Source organism: Poecilia reticulata, chromosome 4 (genome assembly GCF_904066995.2).
Source record: "Poecilia reticulata chromosome 4, P_reticulata-male-v2, whole genome shotgun sequence".
Lineage (NCBI taxonomy): Eukaryota > Metazoa > Chordata > Actinopteri > Cyprinodontiformes > Poeciliidae > Poecilia > Poecilia reticulata.
Window position 1 is genome coordinate 16,101,515 of NC_088833.1, and position 19,970 is coordinate 16,121,484.

Below are 19,970 nucleotides of genomic sequence, written 5' to 3' on the forward strand. Positions count from 1 at the left end.
TTTGTAAGAGTGTTATTTGCAGCTTCGCACCATGAAGATAAATTGCTCTCAAAGTGCTAAAGGTCACTGCTTCTCCTCACCAAGCCAAGTGTTTGACTTTTTTCTTTGCTATAATCCTGGAAACAGTTTGTTCAGCTCCTGCCTGACTGCTTGGCGACTAACTGTGCTGCTCGTTTCTAACAAAAATAAATAAGAACAGTAATCATACTAAAGACAATCAACTATTTAGTAGCTAAATCTAAGTTGTGGTTAATCAAATGTGTTTTACAGCTTCTCAAAAGATACTATTTTTTTTCTATGGCTGAAATTTGGTTCCACATTACAAGAGCATTAAATTTTCATCCATGAGAATGGTTCCTCATTTTTAGTCAGTTGTGTATGTCTCTACGTCAAAACTATAAAACACTCATTGCTTTCAGGAATTAAAATATGGCTGACTGAACCTTTCTGCTGTTATTGAAAGAAATTTAACGTTTTGGAGAGATGTCACTGGAATATCCATTAAATACTCAGAGACGATCAATATAGTATCATCATGGTATAATTTATGACAGCAAGGTTTGTAGAAGTTACCTTATCAAACACTGTCAAAGCTTGTTGTCATAATTAAGATGTTTAATGCTGGTATTTGCAGGCTAATTTATCTGTAGTTGATTGACAATTTGTGATCCTGCATCTTGGAAGAAACGTTTATCCATACTTTTTACATTTTGTTATTGTAAATCTTCTTAATTTGTCTGGAAAAAGTGTTTAAGAATGTAGACATTTAGCCAATTAGACATTGAGAAAAAAGTAAGATTATCTCCAAGGAGCAAACATGAGAAAAGTGTAATCGGATGTCATTCTTACATTTCTTCTGGGTTCTGCTGCATGTTGTATGTGCTCCACTGCATAAAACCAGGACATGTTCATTTGTTCTCTGTCACACAGCCTGAGGTGACTCACCTGTGGGCCCCCAGGTTGATGCAGCTGATGCCCAGGTTGTAGCGGGACCTGATGAACCCTGGATGCAGCTCGAGGGCTCGCGTGTAAGCCTCCACCGCCTCTTCGCTCCGGTCTCCGTTCGCTAATGTGGCTCCAAGGCGATTCCACAGCAAATAGTCCTGCGATGGAGGAAGAGCACTGAGGTGATGAAAAAATACTCAAATATATTTTATTCTTTTAATTTTGAACTATGTTTTTGGACGATTATTAAATCACTAATACCCCACCCCATTTTTTTCTTTTTTTTTTACATTAGTTTAGTAGTTGAAGTAGTTTTTGTTGTCTCAAGTATTCATGGGTGGTTGTTCATTTTGATGTCTGCAGAACAAATTACTGTTTTATCAACAATTATGATCAGTTTTCCACAAGCGCCCAACAACAAGAACCTATTTTGAACAACTGTGCACAGATTTTGGATACAAAAGTAGTCCGACAAGGTTAGTTTAATGAAAGCAGAGTTACATCACGCTGGACGTCCTTGTCGCTGTTTCCCACCTGCAGGCTCACAGGCTCATTCAGAGGTCAGTGGTCTGGTACAGAACTGGGGTCCTTCATCTCTGGCTAAGCCAAGCAGCAGGCTATAATTATCCGCCTTTTGTTTTCAGTGCTGTTTTCTTTGTCTTTTCAGCGGGGGAGCAGAAATTAGCAAGTCAAATATGGGAGACTGGATTTAACAATAATAGTCATGCCGGCCTGAGAAAGGGAAGGGTGGAGATTGACCGATCTGTCTGATGCAGACGGAGGAAAAAAGTTTGTAAATGCAGTCGATTTTGAATACATTTTTTTTCCACATATATTTACTTTGTGCTGAAAAGAATATGCATTTATGTTAGCATTTATTGTAGGGCGATTATACACTACGTCTTGATCTTGAATAAAAATCTATATCTATCTTCAATCAGCTTCAAGGTTTTTCAGGGTCAGAATGTTTTTGATGTTTGCACACATTTACTCCCCCTGGTAAGATTGTTTGCATTTATTTTACTCATGTTAGCTTATGAATCTCTTACATCTCTGAATCTGCTCTCAGAATCTGAACTGACTGTAAAGTATTCATGTAGATGCATATAAATCCGTTTTTCTTGTGCTTTATTCTGGGAATCTCTAGTCTGAAACCATTTTCAAACATGCATTTATTTGAGAGAATCTCGCTGCATTGGTCCATGCAGACTTCATTTCTGCGGGAGCTGAGATGAAAGTCCGATTGATGGATCCATATTTGATCAGCTCTTCTGATGATCCTGCAGACTGCATTATTAATTGAATAAATAGGACTCTAACGATGCAGCGCAGCCCAATGGGAAACACAGAATGTATCAAAATTATTCAAACTGTTTGATAACTAGAATCAATGATTGAACTGAAATGATTTTTTTGTAAAGTGTTTTGATTCTGACAGTCTGCTCCAGGGCAACTGAGGCTACGATCCAGTAGCTCAACAACATTAGCAGGTGAATGGGTGAATGGATGCATGAATGAATGAATGAATGAATGAATGAATGAATGAATGAATGAATGAATGAATGAATGAATGAATGAATGAATGAATGAGTGAAAGTAGTGTAAAGTGCTTTGGAGTCCTTGGACTTTATAAAACGCTATACAAATGAAGGCCATTTACCATTCAGATATCGTGTCTGTTGACACAAATCTGAGAACATGAGCATGATGGAAAGGGAGCCAAGTTTTTAGGCACAAGGTAAAATAAAACTGTTTAAATTGTGAAAAAAAACAAACACTATTGGGTAGTAAGACTTTGATTTTGGTAATGCACACTTAAAACTTCTGCTTTAAATGCTGATTGTGAATCTTTATGTCAGAAAAAGACAGATTTTAGTTCTTTGCTTGTGCCGACTAGATGTTCTGCCTTAAGCCTTAACAGAATCATATTATGGCCATTTGCATTTGTCCTCCTGATTACATATTTTGTAAAATTCTCTTTTGCTGCAATTGCAGCTACAAATGTGTCTCTATTTCTGATTTACCTTCGGAGACTGACATTTTAACTATGCTTCTTCGCCACATAGATTAAACTCCGTCAGATTGGATGTGAGTATCCGCAAACATCACTTTTCAAATATTGTGCTCAGATTCTTGATTTTATTTTGACCTAGACTTTGATTAAGACAATTTAACATATTTATTTATTTATTTATTTTGGACAGACAAGAGTAAAAGCAAGCAAGAAAAATAAAACAAATTATTGTGCCCAATTGGCATGCAATTTTACATTATCTGTTCGAAAAGTAGTAGGTAGAAGATACAAGATCTTATGATTTCCTGCCCCTCTCATTCTCATAACATATAAACATTTAAATCTCCAAACACCAAATTATTTCCACATTTCATGACACTTAAATATCACAGTCTCATCTTTAGATGTAAAATTATTTATACATTTTTTTTATATCATCAATAGCATTTTTGGTCTTTAAAAATGCTATTGATGAATATACTTTAATCAAAACAATTAACCAGAAGCTCTGACTGTAAAATTGGTGTTTTTATTCTTCTATGTAAATATCCTTCACTTCCAGTTTTAAGTCTTTTGCAGCACCAAACAGGATTTCTTCCCAAAAAAATGAACAACTCTGAGCAGTTTCCCTGCTGCTGAAGAAAAATATCCCCACTGCCATGTTTTACTGTTTGCTTCAGGTAATTTGCAGCATTCTTTTTCTGCCTCAAAAAAGGTGAAAAGGCAACATTTTGCTTGTCCAAAGAGCCTTTTTCCACATGTTTGCTGTTTTTCCTCAATGGCTTGTTCACAATCCAAATGGGTCTACTAGTGGCTTTCCTTTGACAATACGTTTTTTTCTTGTCACTCTTTAGTAAATGCCACATTTGTGGAGTGCACACTGAGAGAACAATAGTTATCTTGTCAACAGATTCTCCCACCTGAGCTTAAGACCTCTGCAGCTCCTCCAGATTTACCATGAACGGATTTTCTCACGAATGCTCTCCTTTCCCACTCTGTCAGTGATTTTTATTTTTATTTTCTTTAGAGGTAAACTCTTTTTTGTGGACAGAACATAACAAAATGTATAGACAATTTATTGTACTATAGTTTTGAGATTTAACACACAAAAAAAGCACATTTCAATTAAATCTATGAAATGAAATGTTTACTGTTAAAGAAGACCATCAGAAGATTATAGTCACAATCTCATGCCAACATGACTCAGAGATACCTCTGGCTCTTAGCCTGATTACTTTCAGCTGCAAAACTGTGTAAGAGACAGTTCACTAAATGTGCACTAATTTACTCATCCGTGGCGCATCAACAAAACCTCTTTGTACGTAGAAGACCGGACAGGGCTATCAGTTTATATCAAGTTCTACAGACATATTTTTTTTCTTTAAAACTGCACATTGTGTGAAATCACACTGCCTATGTAGATTTAATCCAGCTCAATGTTAGATAACCTTTTTTTTTTTTTTTACAGCTTTTGCGGTGTTTGTATCTCACTCAATACACTCCTTAGGTTGCTCCATCTGGAGTCTCTGAAGCTGCAGGCAATTTCATCTCCTTTTTGCTAGGTAGATTTTACTGTGCACAGAGGAACAAACGTCAGAACTATTTTGGACAAACTGCTGAAGAAAGATATCAGAACCACCCAGCGAGTACAAAGACTCCTTTCCTCAGACACCGCAGTATGTGCTCCAGCTTATTCAAATGCAGCTCCACATCCAGCCAACGACGTAACTTTGAGCTACACATATTCTGAAATGTACAAGTTCTGGTATAAAAAAGTCAAATCAAGCAACAAGTAGAAATGTGTTTATAAAGTCAGGAACTGCTTGCCAAAGTGTTATTTTAATTACTGCAAGCTGTATTTTGGTCTCCTTTCTTAGACATTTACTTGGTTTTTGAATTAAAAACGGAAATTTAAGAGAAGAAAAGAAATGCCAACAGTAAAGCAGCAAACAGTGTGAAAACACTGTAGTTAGTTGCTCCTTTTCATAATTATTTTCACACTACATGGATAAAATCTCCCGAAAACCTCAATATGAGCCATTTATTCCAGAAATGTTGAAATATGAACTAGAGTTGAACTTTGTGTCCCTTTATCTTCTACCTACTGTCAACAGAAACTTTATCCCATAAGTATTGGTCAATATTGTTGTTTTATGTTATAAAAGCAGCTCCAGACAAAATAAAGAAACCACTTAAAATGACCAGTTTCTCTGATTTTACTTTTTATAGGTATATGTTTGAGTAAAAGGAACATTATTCTTTTATTTTATAAATTACGGAAATGTAATTTATAAAATTTATAAAACGAAATTCCATCCGTCCGTCCGTCCGTCCGTCCGTCCGTCCGTCCGTCCGTCCGTCCGTCCGTCCGTCCGTCCGTCCGTCCGTCCGTCCGTCCGTCCGTCCGTCCGTCCGTCCATCCGTCCATCCATCCATCCATCCATCCATTTTCTTTACACCCTTGTCCCTTAGTGGGGTCAGGAGGGTTAACTCCAGCTAACGTTCCGGGCGAGAGGCGGGGTCACCCTGGACAGGTCGTCAGTCTGTCGCAGTCTCCGAAATACCAAGCAAAAATTTAGTATTTATTAGCAGAAAATGAGAAATGGTCAAAATAACGAAAAAGATGCAGTGCTTTCAGACCTCAAATAATGCAAAGAAGACAAGTTCATATTCATTTAGAAACAACAATACTAATGTTTTAACTCAGGATGAGTTCAGAAATCAACTGGTGGAATAATGATGAGGTTTTCAGTGGGGTTCAGTGCAGTGGGCTCTTTAATTTTTCCCAGAGCTGTAAATATATGTTTAAATATAATAAAACAATAAAAAAAATGTAATGTAACATTTAACTGGTGCAGTGAAAATATGCCTTTCAGGCGACAACAAGCAAAGGACATTTTGAGAGTTTGGTTCTGTTTAGTCTGCATATTTTCTATCAGATTGAGCGAGAGAAAGCCTCGGAGGGGTTTCCTACCTCAGGCCGGACTGACAGGGCCGTATTGAAAGCCTCTACAGCTTTGTTGAACTCTCCGCTGAGGTTGTAGAGGACCCCAAGGCCTGTCTGTAAATCCGGGTCAACGCTGTCCGAGTTGTTCTGAGCTGCTTCCAGGAAGAGCTCCTTGACCTCTGGCAGCAGTGAGCTGAGAACACACACGAGCAGAAACACACACACACACGCACGCACACACGCGCATGCACACACACGCACACATACAGGGATCAGGAGTAGTGTGACTTAGAGCTGCAGCTGCTGAGTGAGCGCTGTGAAGTCTGTAAAGCTCTGCTGTACAATGTGGGAACTTTCATTCATAAACCGATAAATTTAATAGGAACAACTAAAAGCACAACTTGTCATTATTATTATTATTATTATTATTATTATTATTATTATTATTATTATTATTATTATTATTATTGTTGGGCAGCACAGTGGCGCAGTTGGTAGAGCTGTTGCCTTGTAGCAAGAAGGTTCTGGGTTTGATTCCCGGCACCGGTCGTTCTGCATGGAGTTTACATGTTCTCCCTGTGCATGTGTGGGTTTTCTCCAGGTACTCCGGTTTCCTCCCACAGTCCAAAAACATGACTGTCAGGTTAATTAGCCTCTCCAAATTGTCCCTAGGTGTGAATGTGTGTGTGCATGGTTGTGTGTCCTGTGTGTCCTGTGTGTCTCTGTGTTGCCCTGCGACAGACTGGTGACCTGTCCAGGGTGTACCCCGCCTCTCGCCCGGTGCGCTAGCTGGAGATGGGCACCAGCAACCCTCCCGACCCCACTGAGGGACAAGGGTGTAAGAAAATGGATGAATTATTATTATTATTATTATTATTTTTACAGTTGGACTCTGAGGCATCGAATCAAGATGATATTCTGACTGAGGCATGATCTGTAAATACAGGTGAGGCCACTGGGAGACGTAAACCAACTCATTCTCTCACACCTGTTTATAGAAGCTGTCTGCACACATAGCTGCTGGATTTTATACACATCTGGCCATGGAGGTGAACTAAAATGTTTAATTTATCAGCCTGGATATCTTGGAACATTTGAAAACAAATGCTTTTTAAAAAGCTGGACTGAGCCTTGCCTTAATCATTGTTGCAGTTTTTGATGTTTTTCACAAGTTCTGCTGTTTTCTTTATGAATTTAGACTGGTCAAAAATAAACAGCAATTAAGAAAAGGGACAGGCTTATTCCAAGATCTGAGAAGCAGTAATTTTCTGTGAAATATGGTTACATTTAAAACCGTTCATTTCTATAATAACCAAACAGAAAACCCCGACATAAACCTAAACAAATAAAAGTTCTGAAATGTGAAAAAGTATGATTAAAAAGGTTGATCCTCACATTGATATTCAGCACTGTTTTGCCTATTAAAACTAGAAAACTAAAAATGTGCAGATAATTATATTATTGATCACAGCAGATTGTTAGTCATTCTCTTTTTGCCGTTTCCTCAGTGATGTGAGGATTCTCAACTTTACATATTTATATCTGCTTCTGTAATTGCTTCGATATGTCTAAATATTTTAATTGAATAAAGTGAATCAATATTTATTATTTCATAAATATGTTAATTTATTCATGCATTAATTGTTTATTAATCCTGAAGCTAATTAGAAGATAAATCAATAAGACATTAGGCCAACTATTTTTCTTTTACACAATAAACAACAAGCGGGGGAAATAAGGTCCTCATTTAAATAAGTAAATTAGGAATAGAATAAAGAAAAAAGACAATTTAAAAAAAATGAAACTCTCCTCAGAGCTATTTAGCCAACAAAGAAAGACCATAGTATCAAAGAGTGCTGCTGCCTGTCACTTTTAGGACTATCCATGTTGGATCAGGTCAGGTTCTCTACCTTTCGTGTCGGCCCGCGTTGAGAGCGTAAGACATTCTGCGCTGAGAGTTGGGGGAGCCTATCAGATGGGTCTTGGCCTTCAGCAGGTTCTTGTACTTGGGATTGTGTTTCAACCAGCGGAGCAGGGCCTCACAGGCGTCATGACGCATGCCAGTGTTGGTCAGGCTCACGGCCAGAGCCATGAGGGCCGGTAGGTTGTTAGGGTGGAGCTCCAGACACCTGGACAGAGACAAGAAGAGCGGGTGTAAAGTGGGACTTCAAAGAGAAATTTAGATGTGACAAGCATTAATTGGGACCGGTTGAAGCAGAAGCACATCAGGCCTGGATGAGCTGCGACTCTTTTTGCCCTGCATTCTCCACAGAGGAGCAGGTTTTTCATGCTGCCCACACCTGCTTGATTTGAATTAACTTTGCATTTATGCAAACTCTCATTTGGTGATGTTGCAGGAGATAGGAAGTGTCTCTGCTGTGGTTACTGCAGGTATATCTTCAAACTGCATCACTGAAGAGCTATTGTTGGTTTTGTAAGAGGAAAGGAAAGTGGACCATAGAGTTGGAAGAAGGACTTGGATTAGTTAAGAGACTAGGTGAGAGGCCAAAACAAGATTTGGCTTTCATCAACATTCAAGCCTGATTTGCTGCAGTTTATCTGCCAACTTCCTTAAAACCATCATAATCCCAGACCAACTAAATTATTCCAGCCTCCTGCTGGGAACTGTTCATGGCTAAGCTTGCACACATGCAATGTTTGAATTCAAAAAACACTCAAAGAAATGTGTTTTTTTTTTTTTTTGAAGAAAAGAAAAAGCTAGGTCTGTGTGTTTCTTCACACTTTTTATGGTTTGTTAAGGACAGAAATGCTTGTCATGTCTGGGAATTAATCATTCATGTTTTAACTTATTTAGCTACGCACAGCAAGTGCTTGTGTTGTGCAGAACTTTAATGATTAAAAACTAAAAACTATTCAGACTGTAAGTTTTTGTAATTAGATGCAAAATAGCAACGTGATGGCTGCCAGTTGATAAAGATCAGTGTAGCAACAGCAGGATTAATGCCAGAAAAAAAAAAAATCTAATCTCACTTCAGACCAAACTACTCCTCACAGATGGAGTGATTACATAACAATCAAAGTCAATACGAAGCCAGCAAGCAACCTGAAATTTGAAAGGTGCTCATTTGCAAGGAAGACTATTTTAGAGGCAGAAAAATAACTATAGATCTGCTTTCTAATCAGTTCAGTTTGAACCTAAATGATCTGCTCATCTGACAAAAAAGTAAATTGATAAAATACTTGGAAAATATGGATTATTTCTCTTCAGCAGCATCTTTACTTCACTTGTCAGTGTTCAAACTCTGGGAAAGGTGCAATTTCTGACTTCGGCAGAGTTGTGAATGAAATTGGGCCACCTCCTATTGAGGAATCCAGTCAGAGCCCCGACTTTTGCAATCAAAGTCTAAGCAGGGTTCCTCTAGTTTAAGAATAGGAAAAAATTACATAAATGGTTCTTCCAATATGGTTTAAGGCAATTCAGTAGAAACTAGTGGAGGCCTTATGCTTTTTAGCACTGTGGCTACACATCCATTTCTTACTAAGATATTCACATATACTTTCTTACATTTTGTCATGTTACAACCTCATCTTTCATTGTATTTATTGTAGGTGGCTCTATTCGGTGTTGTCTCAGGTAGGCTGAGTACAAATGCACGTCATAGTTTTCTGAGTATTATTTGGAAAACATATTTCATCTTTCCATCTGTGTGCTTATTTGTGTTGGTCTATCACATAAAATATCAAGAAAATACATTAAATGTATAGTTGAAATGTGACAGAATGTAAAAAAACCCATCCAATTTATGGTGCTTTGCAAAGGTCTTGGTGCCCATTTATCTCTAACTCCAGTTGTATGTGCATAAACTGTCAGAAAGCTTGTATAAACCTCTAAGCAAATATGAAATCAGGTTCTTCTGTTATTTTTAGATTTTAAATCAGAACCGAACTCAGATGCTTCTCATTACCTTTGGAGGGAGACAATTGCCGCCTGCTCATTTTCATTTTCTGCCTGTGTTGTCCCTAAGACTTGCCAGGCCTGTAGGGAAACAGAGAATACAGACATCAGTAAATAGCAGGAAGGAAAAACCACAGTGTGTCTTCTCAGGGGGGGTCAAACACAGAAGGAATAAAAAACAGAGATCTGTCACACAGCGACTGATGCTGGCCCTGCAGATCAACTGGCTTACATGAGCTGCGAGCTTATCAACGACCACAGCTGAGCATTTTGTTCCTCTTAGTTGAAGAAATGTACCTTTAATTTATTTGTTTGATTATTTTAGCTTCCCAAGTCCATTCCCCCATCTCATTTGGGTAATTAATTGTTTAAAATCTTGATTAGGTAAATGCCTATAAGCCAATTAAATCTTTTTGTGAACGTTTTTAACCATGTAGGTAATAAAAGCAATTACACAAGCACCAAATCTTCAGTGGATCAAAGATAAGAATCTTTGTCCTTTGAATGATGGATCCTAATTTTCTCAGTTCAGAAATAATTTTGCCTTGTTGCCTGTTTTTTTTTTTCTCCCAAATGTGATGAACAAAAAGCAGACATCACATTTACTTTAACAAACTACAAGATGTGGAAAATGGTGTAATAGCAAAACCAGAGCAAATACATTTAATCAAACTGCTCAAATTAACCAAAGGATGCCTTAAATTTGAACTAAGAAGAATGAAAAGTAATTGATTACTTCAAAACTTATAGAGAAACAAACCAGAAGTGCAAAAAATGCCATGAATGCAAAAATCTGATGACAGTTTGTGTTTCAGGAAACTGTAAAGATAAATAAGATGATTTGCATTCAGTGTCTATATCTACCTTGGAAAAATAAAGCACTTTGGTATTACAGCTGTACATACAAATTGCTGTGTTGGCAGTTTTCTTTTACCGAGGCCTAATGTTTGCAAAGTCAAGGAAGAGAGCCAGCCAAATTAATCAGCCATAGACCGACAGATGAGATCAGCTTTGGCTTCTAACTCCCTAAGAAATATGAGTATAATAACTTCTTAGGCAAATTTCAGGGATTGTATATGATCCTATATAGCTAAACAGGACTTGTACCAGTTCCTGAAGAGCTGAGGTAGTAACTCATTTTACAAGAAAACTTTATTCTGCTCTTTAATTTAGCAACAAGAAAAAGATTTAACGTTCAAAGATAAGTTTGAGGGTTTTTTTATTTTTTATATATGTCTGACTAAAATTGCTCATTTTCGTATGACCTCAGTGATTTTGTCAGGGCGGAAACTAAACCCTTCAACAGCAGCACTAATTTTATTTCCATTTAAATGTCTTGTCTTCCAGAAACAGGTTCATGTTCTTTACTGTTCTCATATTTTTAAAGGAGAAATGGTTAATAACTACAATGCCTTGCAAACATATTCACACCCTTTGAATGTTTTCGCACTTTGTCACATGAGTGGGATTTTATGTGACAGACATAATCAAAACACAAACACACAGAGACTGCAGATGATTGCTAAGTAGTAAGAAAATGACTAAACATGTTTAACAAACTGGAATCTAAAAACTATAACTTAATGGTACGTTCATTAACTTATTTTGAAGGTAATCTCTGACGATGCCGTTTTGCTTGACTCTTGGAAACGACAAAATTATTTCTGAATGATTCACGGTGGGGCAATAAGCCACTAAGCACCCTATGAGGAATTTGGGAATCGTATTAGTTCCATACACCCCAGGATAATCCTCTCCTTGGAGTAACGGGCACATTTCTGCACGTTCCAGGGGACTCTGAAAGCACTCTGTGTGACGGCTTTGCTCTTTGAGCTTGCAAAGAGGTCACTCTTTTAGTAAAAAGAGGAAGATTTAAAAATATACTAGAATGAGCTATTATTCAGCTCGTTGAGCAAATGGAAGCCCTGATGAGGAGCAAGTTGTGAGCTACAGTAAATACTCCTGCTGCAGGCAATCAGCGTCAGGCCTGTGGATGCTGTCTGCTAAATCAGCTTCACACAGCCTGTGGTCAGGCAGGCGCTCTTTCTATGCAGCTTCTCACCGCATGAGGTGGAGAAGGTGGGGTTGGACTGTGATTAAGGTACGCAGCTTATCCAGGTGCTGGCTGCAGTGTTTCTCGCAATCAGTGCAATAAATGTTCCCTCCTTCTCCGATAAAAATGCATGCGTAAATATGAACGCATGCATATGGTTAACTTTGGTAGTCAAATAGGGCAAAGAGCAAACAAACCACATACCAAGGTGTGTGTGTGTGCGCGCGTGTGTGTATTGTATTGTGTGCTAAATGAATTCACCTCTGAATCCTGAGGGTCCTGCAAGACGGCTGCTTCGAGCAAAAGCACAGCGTTTGGCAAGTCTCCCTCGCGAGATTTCTTCAGTCCCTCCTCAAATGCATTAGGCAAGTCCTTATAAGGATTATCTGTGTGGAAGTAGTAACCCTGTCATCAGAGGAGAAAACAACAAAAACAGGGGCAGAGGCAATGTCAGTTTTTCCCCTTCACATGAAAATGCACACCAATGCAGCGATCCTGTGCTGTTGATTTTTAAGTAAAGCTCCAACAGGAGGCATTGATTTTTCCCCCACCCTTTCTGCTTCACATCAAACCCGTGAGGAGCTCCTTTGGGTTCGACTGTTCTCTTCAAATGTTAAACCTTGCATTTTTTATTTTTATTTTTTCAACTTGGATGAACCTACTCTTTTACATGCATTTGTCCTTGATGACTTTGAAACTGCTTTTTCTGTAAGATCTGACTTTGTGCTGGGAATCACAAGGCCCATAATGCTAATCTGATGGGGTTTGCTTTTATGAGAAGGTCAGTTTATGGTTGAATGGTTCAGGAATACTCTGGTGTACAGGAGGTGCTTTTACATATAAATTCCAAAGTAATAAAATAAATTATATATTTGGCACGCAAAAAAAGAAATTGATATTCTTTTGTGTCAATATTGCATGACTATATAAAGAGTTTATTTCCAAAACATTGAAAATGTTTCTGATATTTTTAGAGCCTTTGGCAACATAAAATTGAGGATTGTTATTTTATTTTTAAGCCTTTGGCAAGTCCAAAGGCTGCTGTAATACCTATGCCTTGACTTTTGAGTTTCAAAAGTCGGACAAAAAAATAGTCAAAATCTTATAGAGAAATGATCATGTACATGTAATCACTTATACAGAAAGCAAAACAAAACAATGAATAAACAGGTTTGTGTTTCTATACTGACTGAAATGTTTGAATCATTTATTAATCACACCATTTGACAAAGGTTTACTGTAGTTTTACTGGAATTATTTCGAATCACCTGTGCCACAGAGCATCAGACAACAATTTAGGAGCCCATAAATAAACCGTAACACCTGATTTGTTAAACTGAACGGCGACTCGTCTGCTTGGATGTAGATGCTTTGGCCTCCATTAGCAATGCTGCAAATATGTTACTGTGCTGCTACAGAAAGTTATGAAAAAAACTTTTATTATTTCATTTTTAAATTACGTATAAAATTAAAAACGTAAATAATTATCAATAAATGACTAATTTCGGTATTGCACTGTGGCTCAATAGGCTCTTAATATGCATTAAATTAAAATCCTAATGTCAGAACTTCGTGCAACTCTTAGTAAATAATGCATTGCTTACTGTAGGTGTGCTGTGACTACATGACATGAATCGTTTTAAGACACCAAATCAGAACAGATTTAATCTCAAGGCAGTTTGCAAACATACAAATTACACATTTATTTACATGCATCTCAGTTTAACCCTGAGTAAAACACAAAGTGGTTTAATTTGACTCATAATGTCAACAGGTTAAAAATTGTCTTATGGAAGGAGAGCTGATTTTATTGAGTTATTACCAACAATGTCTCCTTCTGATTAAACATGTGGCTGCAGTGGAAATGGATGATCGTTTTAAATGTCTTCTGCACATTTTCTTCGCCATCTGGAGAGACTCCTGCACACGGATGCTGTAAAACATTCTGACCTTTTCATGTGGAGATACAGATGAGGGTATTTGTGCCTGCTCGTTTTCTGTCAGCCAGTTTCGTCGGGCCAGTTCTTCCCACTCTGCCTGCATCTTGTCCCAGAACTCTGTATCCGACTGCAGACATCATAGAGAGGAAGCAGTGGAGGATTACGGTTGGTTAGATGGGGAGAGAGTGCAAGGTGACAGCGGGGAATGACTGATTAGTGTGCTGTAAAACGAATGCTCCTGTTAGGCTTTCCATCACCTGGAAATGTCACATTTGTCAAGATTAGCGAGTCTTTGTAATTTATGGACTTCGCCCTCCTTCTGACTTATAATTATATGTCAAAAAAGTTTGTTAACCGAAAACAAAGATGTGGATGAAAAAATAATCAAGTCCTGTAGTAATTGAGCAGCAGATAAAATAAAAAAAGGTTATTTAATAAAATAAAACACAATATATCGAAAGTATATTAATGTGTTACAATGATGCCCTTAAAATATATAATGTAATGTAATTAAGCTCTATAATCATATTCTTATTATAGAATGAAATATAGTTTTAAAATATCTTAATTGCAAATGTGAAAGCATCCCAACCCAGGACTTTACAGTCTCTATCAGCTTGACATTTGAACTGTTATTTGCTGGCATTTAATTAGCTGCTAACAGAGCTGAGGTTCTCTCTAGATGGGCAGCCTGTCAGTTTAAGATGCCAAATCACTTTCTGCATTCACGTTTCATCTTTATGTTTGGCAGAGAAGCAAATCCTGGACCTTTGAGAAAGATGAGCCTTTTCTTCATAAGCCCTCGTCTTAAAAAGCCTCTGTTTGAAACTTCAATATGAGACATAAATGAATTGTTTTCAGTTTGAATCCGTTATTTCCATGTATTATATTCTGAAATCTTTCCATTTGTACCCGGTATGAGTTTTAGACTGATTCAGTAAACATCAGCGTTAAGAACGAAGGCTGTGTTTAATTTTATATAATTAATAGCAGACTTCATTGTAATTTAAATACTCTTTAAATGCATAATAGTACTTTGAATTGAACATATTTAACCTACTTAATGTGAATTTGTCTATGTCTATAACCAGTAAGCCGAAAAACCTTACTGTAATAATTTCCAAACTCAAAGCAGGTATTGTTAGAGGAATGTTTCTCTGAAGGAACATCGACTCCGATCCAAACCGGCATCGGATGAGCATGAATCAGGTTTTTTGTGTTTATGCATTTGAACATTTCTTAATGAGTGGTCCCCTCTCTTTTTGTGCATATTGCTGCCACTACTGATGCTTTTGCTGGCAATGAATAGCCACAGCTTTTTCTCTTCCATCTGGCTGGTTCCATGATTTTCGGATGTCTTCCTGTCAGAAAGGAGAGCGAACCGGGAAGAATGAAGCCAAGCAGAGCAGAACAGCCTTGTGTGACTGACTGACAAAGCCTGGACTCCATCAGTACATGACGGATCAAAATACAGTCACTGTGTGTGCACTGATGCTGCAGATGGGCATAAAATACCGATTTATATATTTACACGGTAAGAAGACAGGAGTTGAGGTGAGATGACATTAAATCCTCCACATGATTGATAGTGATGGTGTTTACCTTACTTTGATTTTAACATCTTTTGCAATTTGAGAAACTGAAATAAATAAAGTTAAAGTTTATTCCATATCTTTATTCACTAAATATTTCATTCTGAGTATTGTTGCAGTGTGTAAAATGTGAGTTGTCCTTTAAAGCAGATTTGTTTTAGTGCTTTGGTGGAACCATCACACATCGCATCTCATTTGTTTCTGATTGCTCTTAATCTCCGTCCTGATGCCTGTTTTAATGATTTTCATGCAGCAGCCATTATCATTTTCATAATGCTTCCTTAATGCTTTTCATTATTCCTTACAGCGCCGTGGGCCCGTGTTTGGACTGTGACTTAGTTCATCGTCTCATTACTTGTATCTTGTCAATCTACTCTTCCTCTAATCACATCGTATGATGAGATGCATGTTTAAAATGGAGTGAGTGTGCGAGCATGTTTTTATTACAAATATGTTTCCTTATATTGCTGTGATGTTGTTTTTAACACTGGTGCTGACAGTTTCATTAAGGGAAACAGAGCATAAACACAGTGAGAAAATTTAAATCCGGTGTCTTACTGGAAGGAGCCCATAGCTCTGGCTTTTAATCTGAGCCGCTCTGAAGGAGCTCCCAGCCAATAAACATGTCACAACTGGTTAGAAATTAATTGGTAATACCTACATCATGATTAGTGTGGCTTAATCTGCATAGGACAGACAGCGGGGATATACAGTATGCAGCCAAAGCAGATTCGCACTCTAGTGACAACAACTGCAATCCATGTCAGGTGCAGAGAAACTATTTATTATTCTAAATTTAAAAATAAAATATAATCAGACCAATAAAAATATTCTATAATCCAGAAATGTGAGTTTAATGAAAACTATCATTCTTATTAGTTTAAAGGCTATTTTCAAAATGTACTTTTAAAATAAGAATTGAGTCTCATCAGAAAGAATAATGTAAATCATTGAATATGACTACATATCTTCAAACTAATTTAAGTGCACAGGGTGTTAAAAGATTTGCATGACCACATACAGTGGTCACATTATTAGAATACTATTGTGGAGATTTTTCCAGTAATCTTATCCTTTTACTTTCATTAAAATATCAATGCATAAACCCAGCACTGCAAAGCGACCCCTGTTTTTGCCTCATTAAGCATTGCTCCCCATTCGTATACTGTACTCCCAAAAGGAATTGAATAAAAAGCTTTGTTAGAGCACAAATGAGCCTTTTCACCATCCACATTAATTTGGTCCAAGAGATAAAACCTAACATTCTGCAAAGCCAGCTGTCATATATAAACTTTATGTTCACCAGCTGCCAGACAAGCCCAAAAAAAAACCCCAACAAAAAACGGTGTATAAAGAAACTTCACAAAGAAAGAACCTCAGCAACATAAAGTAAAAATAGAAAACTGCTGTTCATTCGAAGTGCGGTTTCTTTATTCTGACAGGAAAGAAGACTTGGAGACATGGGAGACTTTTAATAGTAATCTTGTTTTGATAAACACACAATTATTGTTAAAGAATTAATGAACATTTGCACATATTGTAACTCCTCATATATGAATCAATCCGGATAAACATATCAGCTCAGGATTTGTTAAGATTCATGAAAATCCCACTAGAAAAAGTGTTTATTTGGCATGCAACTGTGTTATGCGAGGTAGCCTAAACATTTTAACATTAAACATCAATGTTAATTATTTTGAACTGAGTCAGAGTCTCTGGAGTCAAGCAAGTAGTTCCTCGAGGTTACTTATCCATATTTTGCCCAGGGAGCATACTTAAGAAAAAAAGGGAAAGTCTCATTATTTACTGGTGACACTGCAGCCTCCTGATGGGGAAAAAAGTCCTTTTTATCTGCAGCGCAGGCCTGGCCTGGCCTTTTAATGTTAATGAGCTACCCGCTGCTATGCTGCACAAGGCAAGTCCTTGGTCAGCAGGACAAAAATAGGAAGCTGGAGTCCTGATAATGTCACTCAGAGGAGAATAAAACATCTCCTAGGACAAAATACTACAAAGCCATTAAAGAAGGGAATAATAAAACTTTGGAAATGTCTTTCAGGAGCTGACTGTGTGCTTCTGTTGTGGACCGTCATAAAACCGTTGTAAAATCAACCAAAACGTCAATCAATGTCTGATCTTTTATTCTCAAAGACTTGGAAATTATTCCCAAAGATAAATGGTCAAATATCAACGAAAACATGCAAAAAATTGGTAAGTATAGGAAGAACAAATAATTTTTCTACACGACTGATTAGGGCTTAATTTAATTGTTTACAAGCTGGTTTTAATGGCTGTTTGCTTATTAGGAAGCATTTTCATTAGTTCCAAACTACAAAATATGTATTTTGAAATTACAGTTTCTATTCTATTCTATTCTGCTTTTGAATATTATTTAATAGGTTTTTCATGGTTCTCTTTCATAAAATTGCCTGCATACAAATAAAACAGTTTGCAACAATAGTACAATAATATGACGGATGGCAAAGAAGAAAATGAAGGTCAGATGAGATGACAGACAAATAAGAAAACAGTAAAGACTCTGAAACTCTGCAGATCCTTCATACAAAAGAAGAGATACAGTCTTTAAAAAACTATCTTTCTTCTGCAATCCCAAACTGTTTGCTTTTGACAATGTTCCAAATAACAAAAGTAAATCTATCTTGTTGTCATTTTATACAAAAAAGGACTTACGGTCACCTTTCTCTCATTTTATCACCGGTGTGGGAGTATTTTTAATTGTCCCTCAGGGTTCTTCAAAGTCATGCTTTTACTGTTTCAGTGGTTCCATGAAAGTATTTCACTGTCACCACCTTATTTAAAATGCACAGCCATTGGCCTTCTTTAAATATCTCCTCATCACCTTCCTGGAACAGGAATTCAAAGCTGAGCCCAATCTCTTGGATCACCACCCTTTCTCCTCCCTTTTCCATTGATTTTTATGTATAAAGACATAAAACCTTACAGTTTCTTATCAGGGACGACTCTGTAAGACGGAGCTAATACTTCTGAGAATAATTATTTGTCTGCTGCCTATCTGGGCTCTAATTTCCTTATGTTTGTCTAGCTCTTCTAGACCAATGGATTAAAGTGAAAAGCTCAGCGCTGATTTAATATTCTCTGAGTTATCTCTTCTAGGATTCCTAGATGAATGTGAAAGGGCGTGAGTGTGCACTGCCATTTAAATTGGAGTTATGTGATGTGGGCTTTGGGCACTTCCAACGAAAGCAGAAACATTAAGCCTCCACGCAGCACAACTTATCCACAGAGGAAGCTGAGGCTGAAGGATACAGTTACAAGTCGATGTGCCAGGCTGAGTGGTTGTTGAGGAGCATTTTGTGATGTCATAGCTCACCTGCCATGTGTGTTGTTTTTGTGGATAGTTTTTGTCTTTTGTCGTGAGACATCATTGCTACGTTTGAAAAGGGATTTCGTTCTTGGTTCTTTTGGACTATTTTCTCCTCTCTCTATCCCCTTCCTGTCTGATTACTGCTACATAAAGGCCACTAGAGCCAAAAAAAAAGAGCAAAAAGAACTGGACAAAAATTTAAAGTACTACTGTTTCATGTAATTTATAAAAGAATTTTGTAAAATTATGAGCAGATTCCTGATCTCAGAATAATAAAATCAAAAAGGAGTCAAATAAATCACATCACTACACTAACAAATTCAGTCAGTGATTTTCACAAACCAGGCACAAACACATAAAAAACCCACATTCCTATACAGCTGAAAATATTTGCTGTTAATTTTCCTCAACACAACTATTGGATCCTCATAGTTAAAGAGTTTCTCTCAGATTCATCAGAACTCATCGAATTTACTATCTATTCAGCTCCCTGTGGTTACTGAGTGTAATTATAAAGAAATGGCCTTTAAAAATAACAAAAACAAAAGACTAAAGATATAAGATTAAATCTTCAAAAGAAAAACAGAAAACATATTTTTTAAGTATTTCTTCTGCAGGGACTCATTTGGGAGCATTGGGGATAAAGTGTGAGCTTTATTCATAGCTTAACCCACAGAGTTAGCAGTGTTTTTGTTCCTTAAATAAAAAAGCCATAAATATTGCTGTTGTTAAAACCAACAACAACAACACCAACAAAGCTGTTTAGCAGAGGTGGGAAGTTGTACTTAAGTACATTTTTTGGTGTATCTGTACTTTACTTAAGTAGATTTAATAATGAATACTTTCTACTTTTACTCCACTACATTTTACAGTAAGTATTTTTTGTGTTCTACAACTACATTTCCTGTGGACTTATAATTTAGTTTTGTTTCAAAATTATGTTAAGAATATATTAAATACATTAACTTTAAATATATTTTACACTATAATTAATATATGGTATAGAATACAGACTTCAATGGTTTGGAAGACAAAAGTATTTGGAAATGTCCAAGGTTTTTTAAAAAAGTTTGCGAATATATCACTAAAGACAGAGTAAAAAGAGAGAATTTCAGTTTTGGGTTAACAAAATATTGGTAAATTTGACATAAAAAAACTGCTAAATTATGGGAAATATTTTGATGGAAATTCTGAAAAAAAAAAAAAATACAGAAAATGTC

The 19,970-nt window shown here is 37.0% G+C and overlaps 1 protein-coding gene across 4 annotated transcripts in view; it reads right to left on the reverse strand.

The window, feature by feature from the left end:
* pex5la (peroxisomal biogenesis factor 5-like a) overlaps nucleotides 1-19,970 on the reverse strand; it is an 82,594-nt gene that overhangs the window by 7,957 nt on the left and 54,667 nt on the right. For all 4 annotated transcript variants that reach the window (XM_081606357.1, XM_081606358.1, XM_081606360.1 and 1 more), the window contains 6 exons: nucleotides 13,826-13,942; nucleotides 12,137-12,280; nucleotides 9,833-9,903; nucleotides 7,817-8,035; nucleotides 5,934-6,099; nucleotides 946-1,103 (listed from right to left, as the gene is read on the reverse strand). In XM_081606357.1, coding sequence (XP_081462483.1) covers nucleotides 946-1,103; nucleotides 5,934-6,099; nucleotides 7,817-8,035; nucleotides 9,833-9,903; nucleotides 12,137-12,280; nucleotides 13,826-13,942 — 875 coding nt within the window. The remainder of the gene's footprint in view (nucleotides 1-945; nucleotides 1,104-5,933; nucleotides 6,100-7,816; nucleotides 8,036-9,832; nucleotides 9,904-12,136; nucleotides 12,281-13,825; nucleotides 13,943-19,970) is intronic.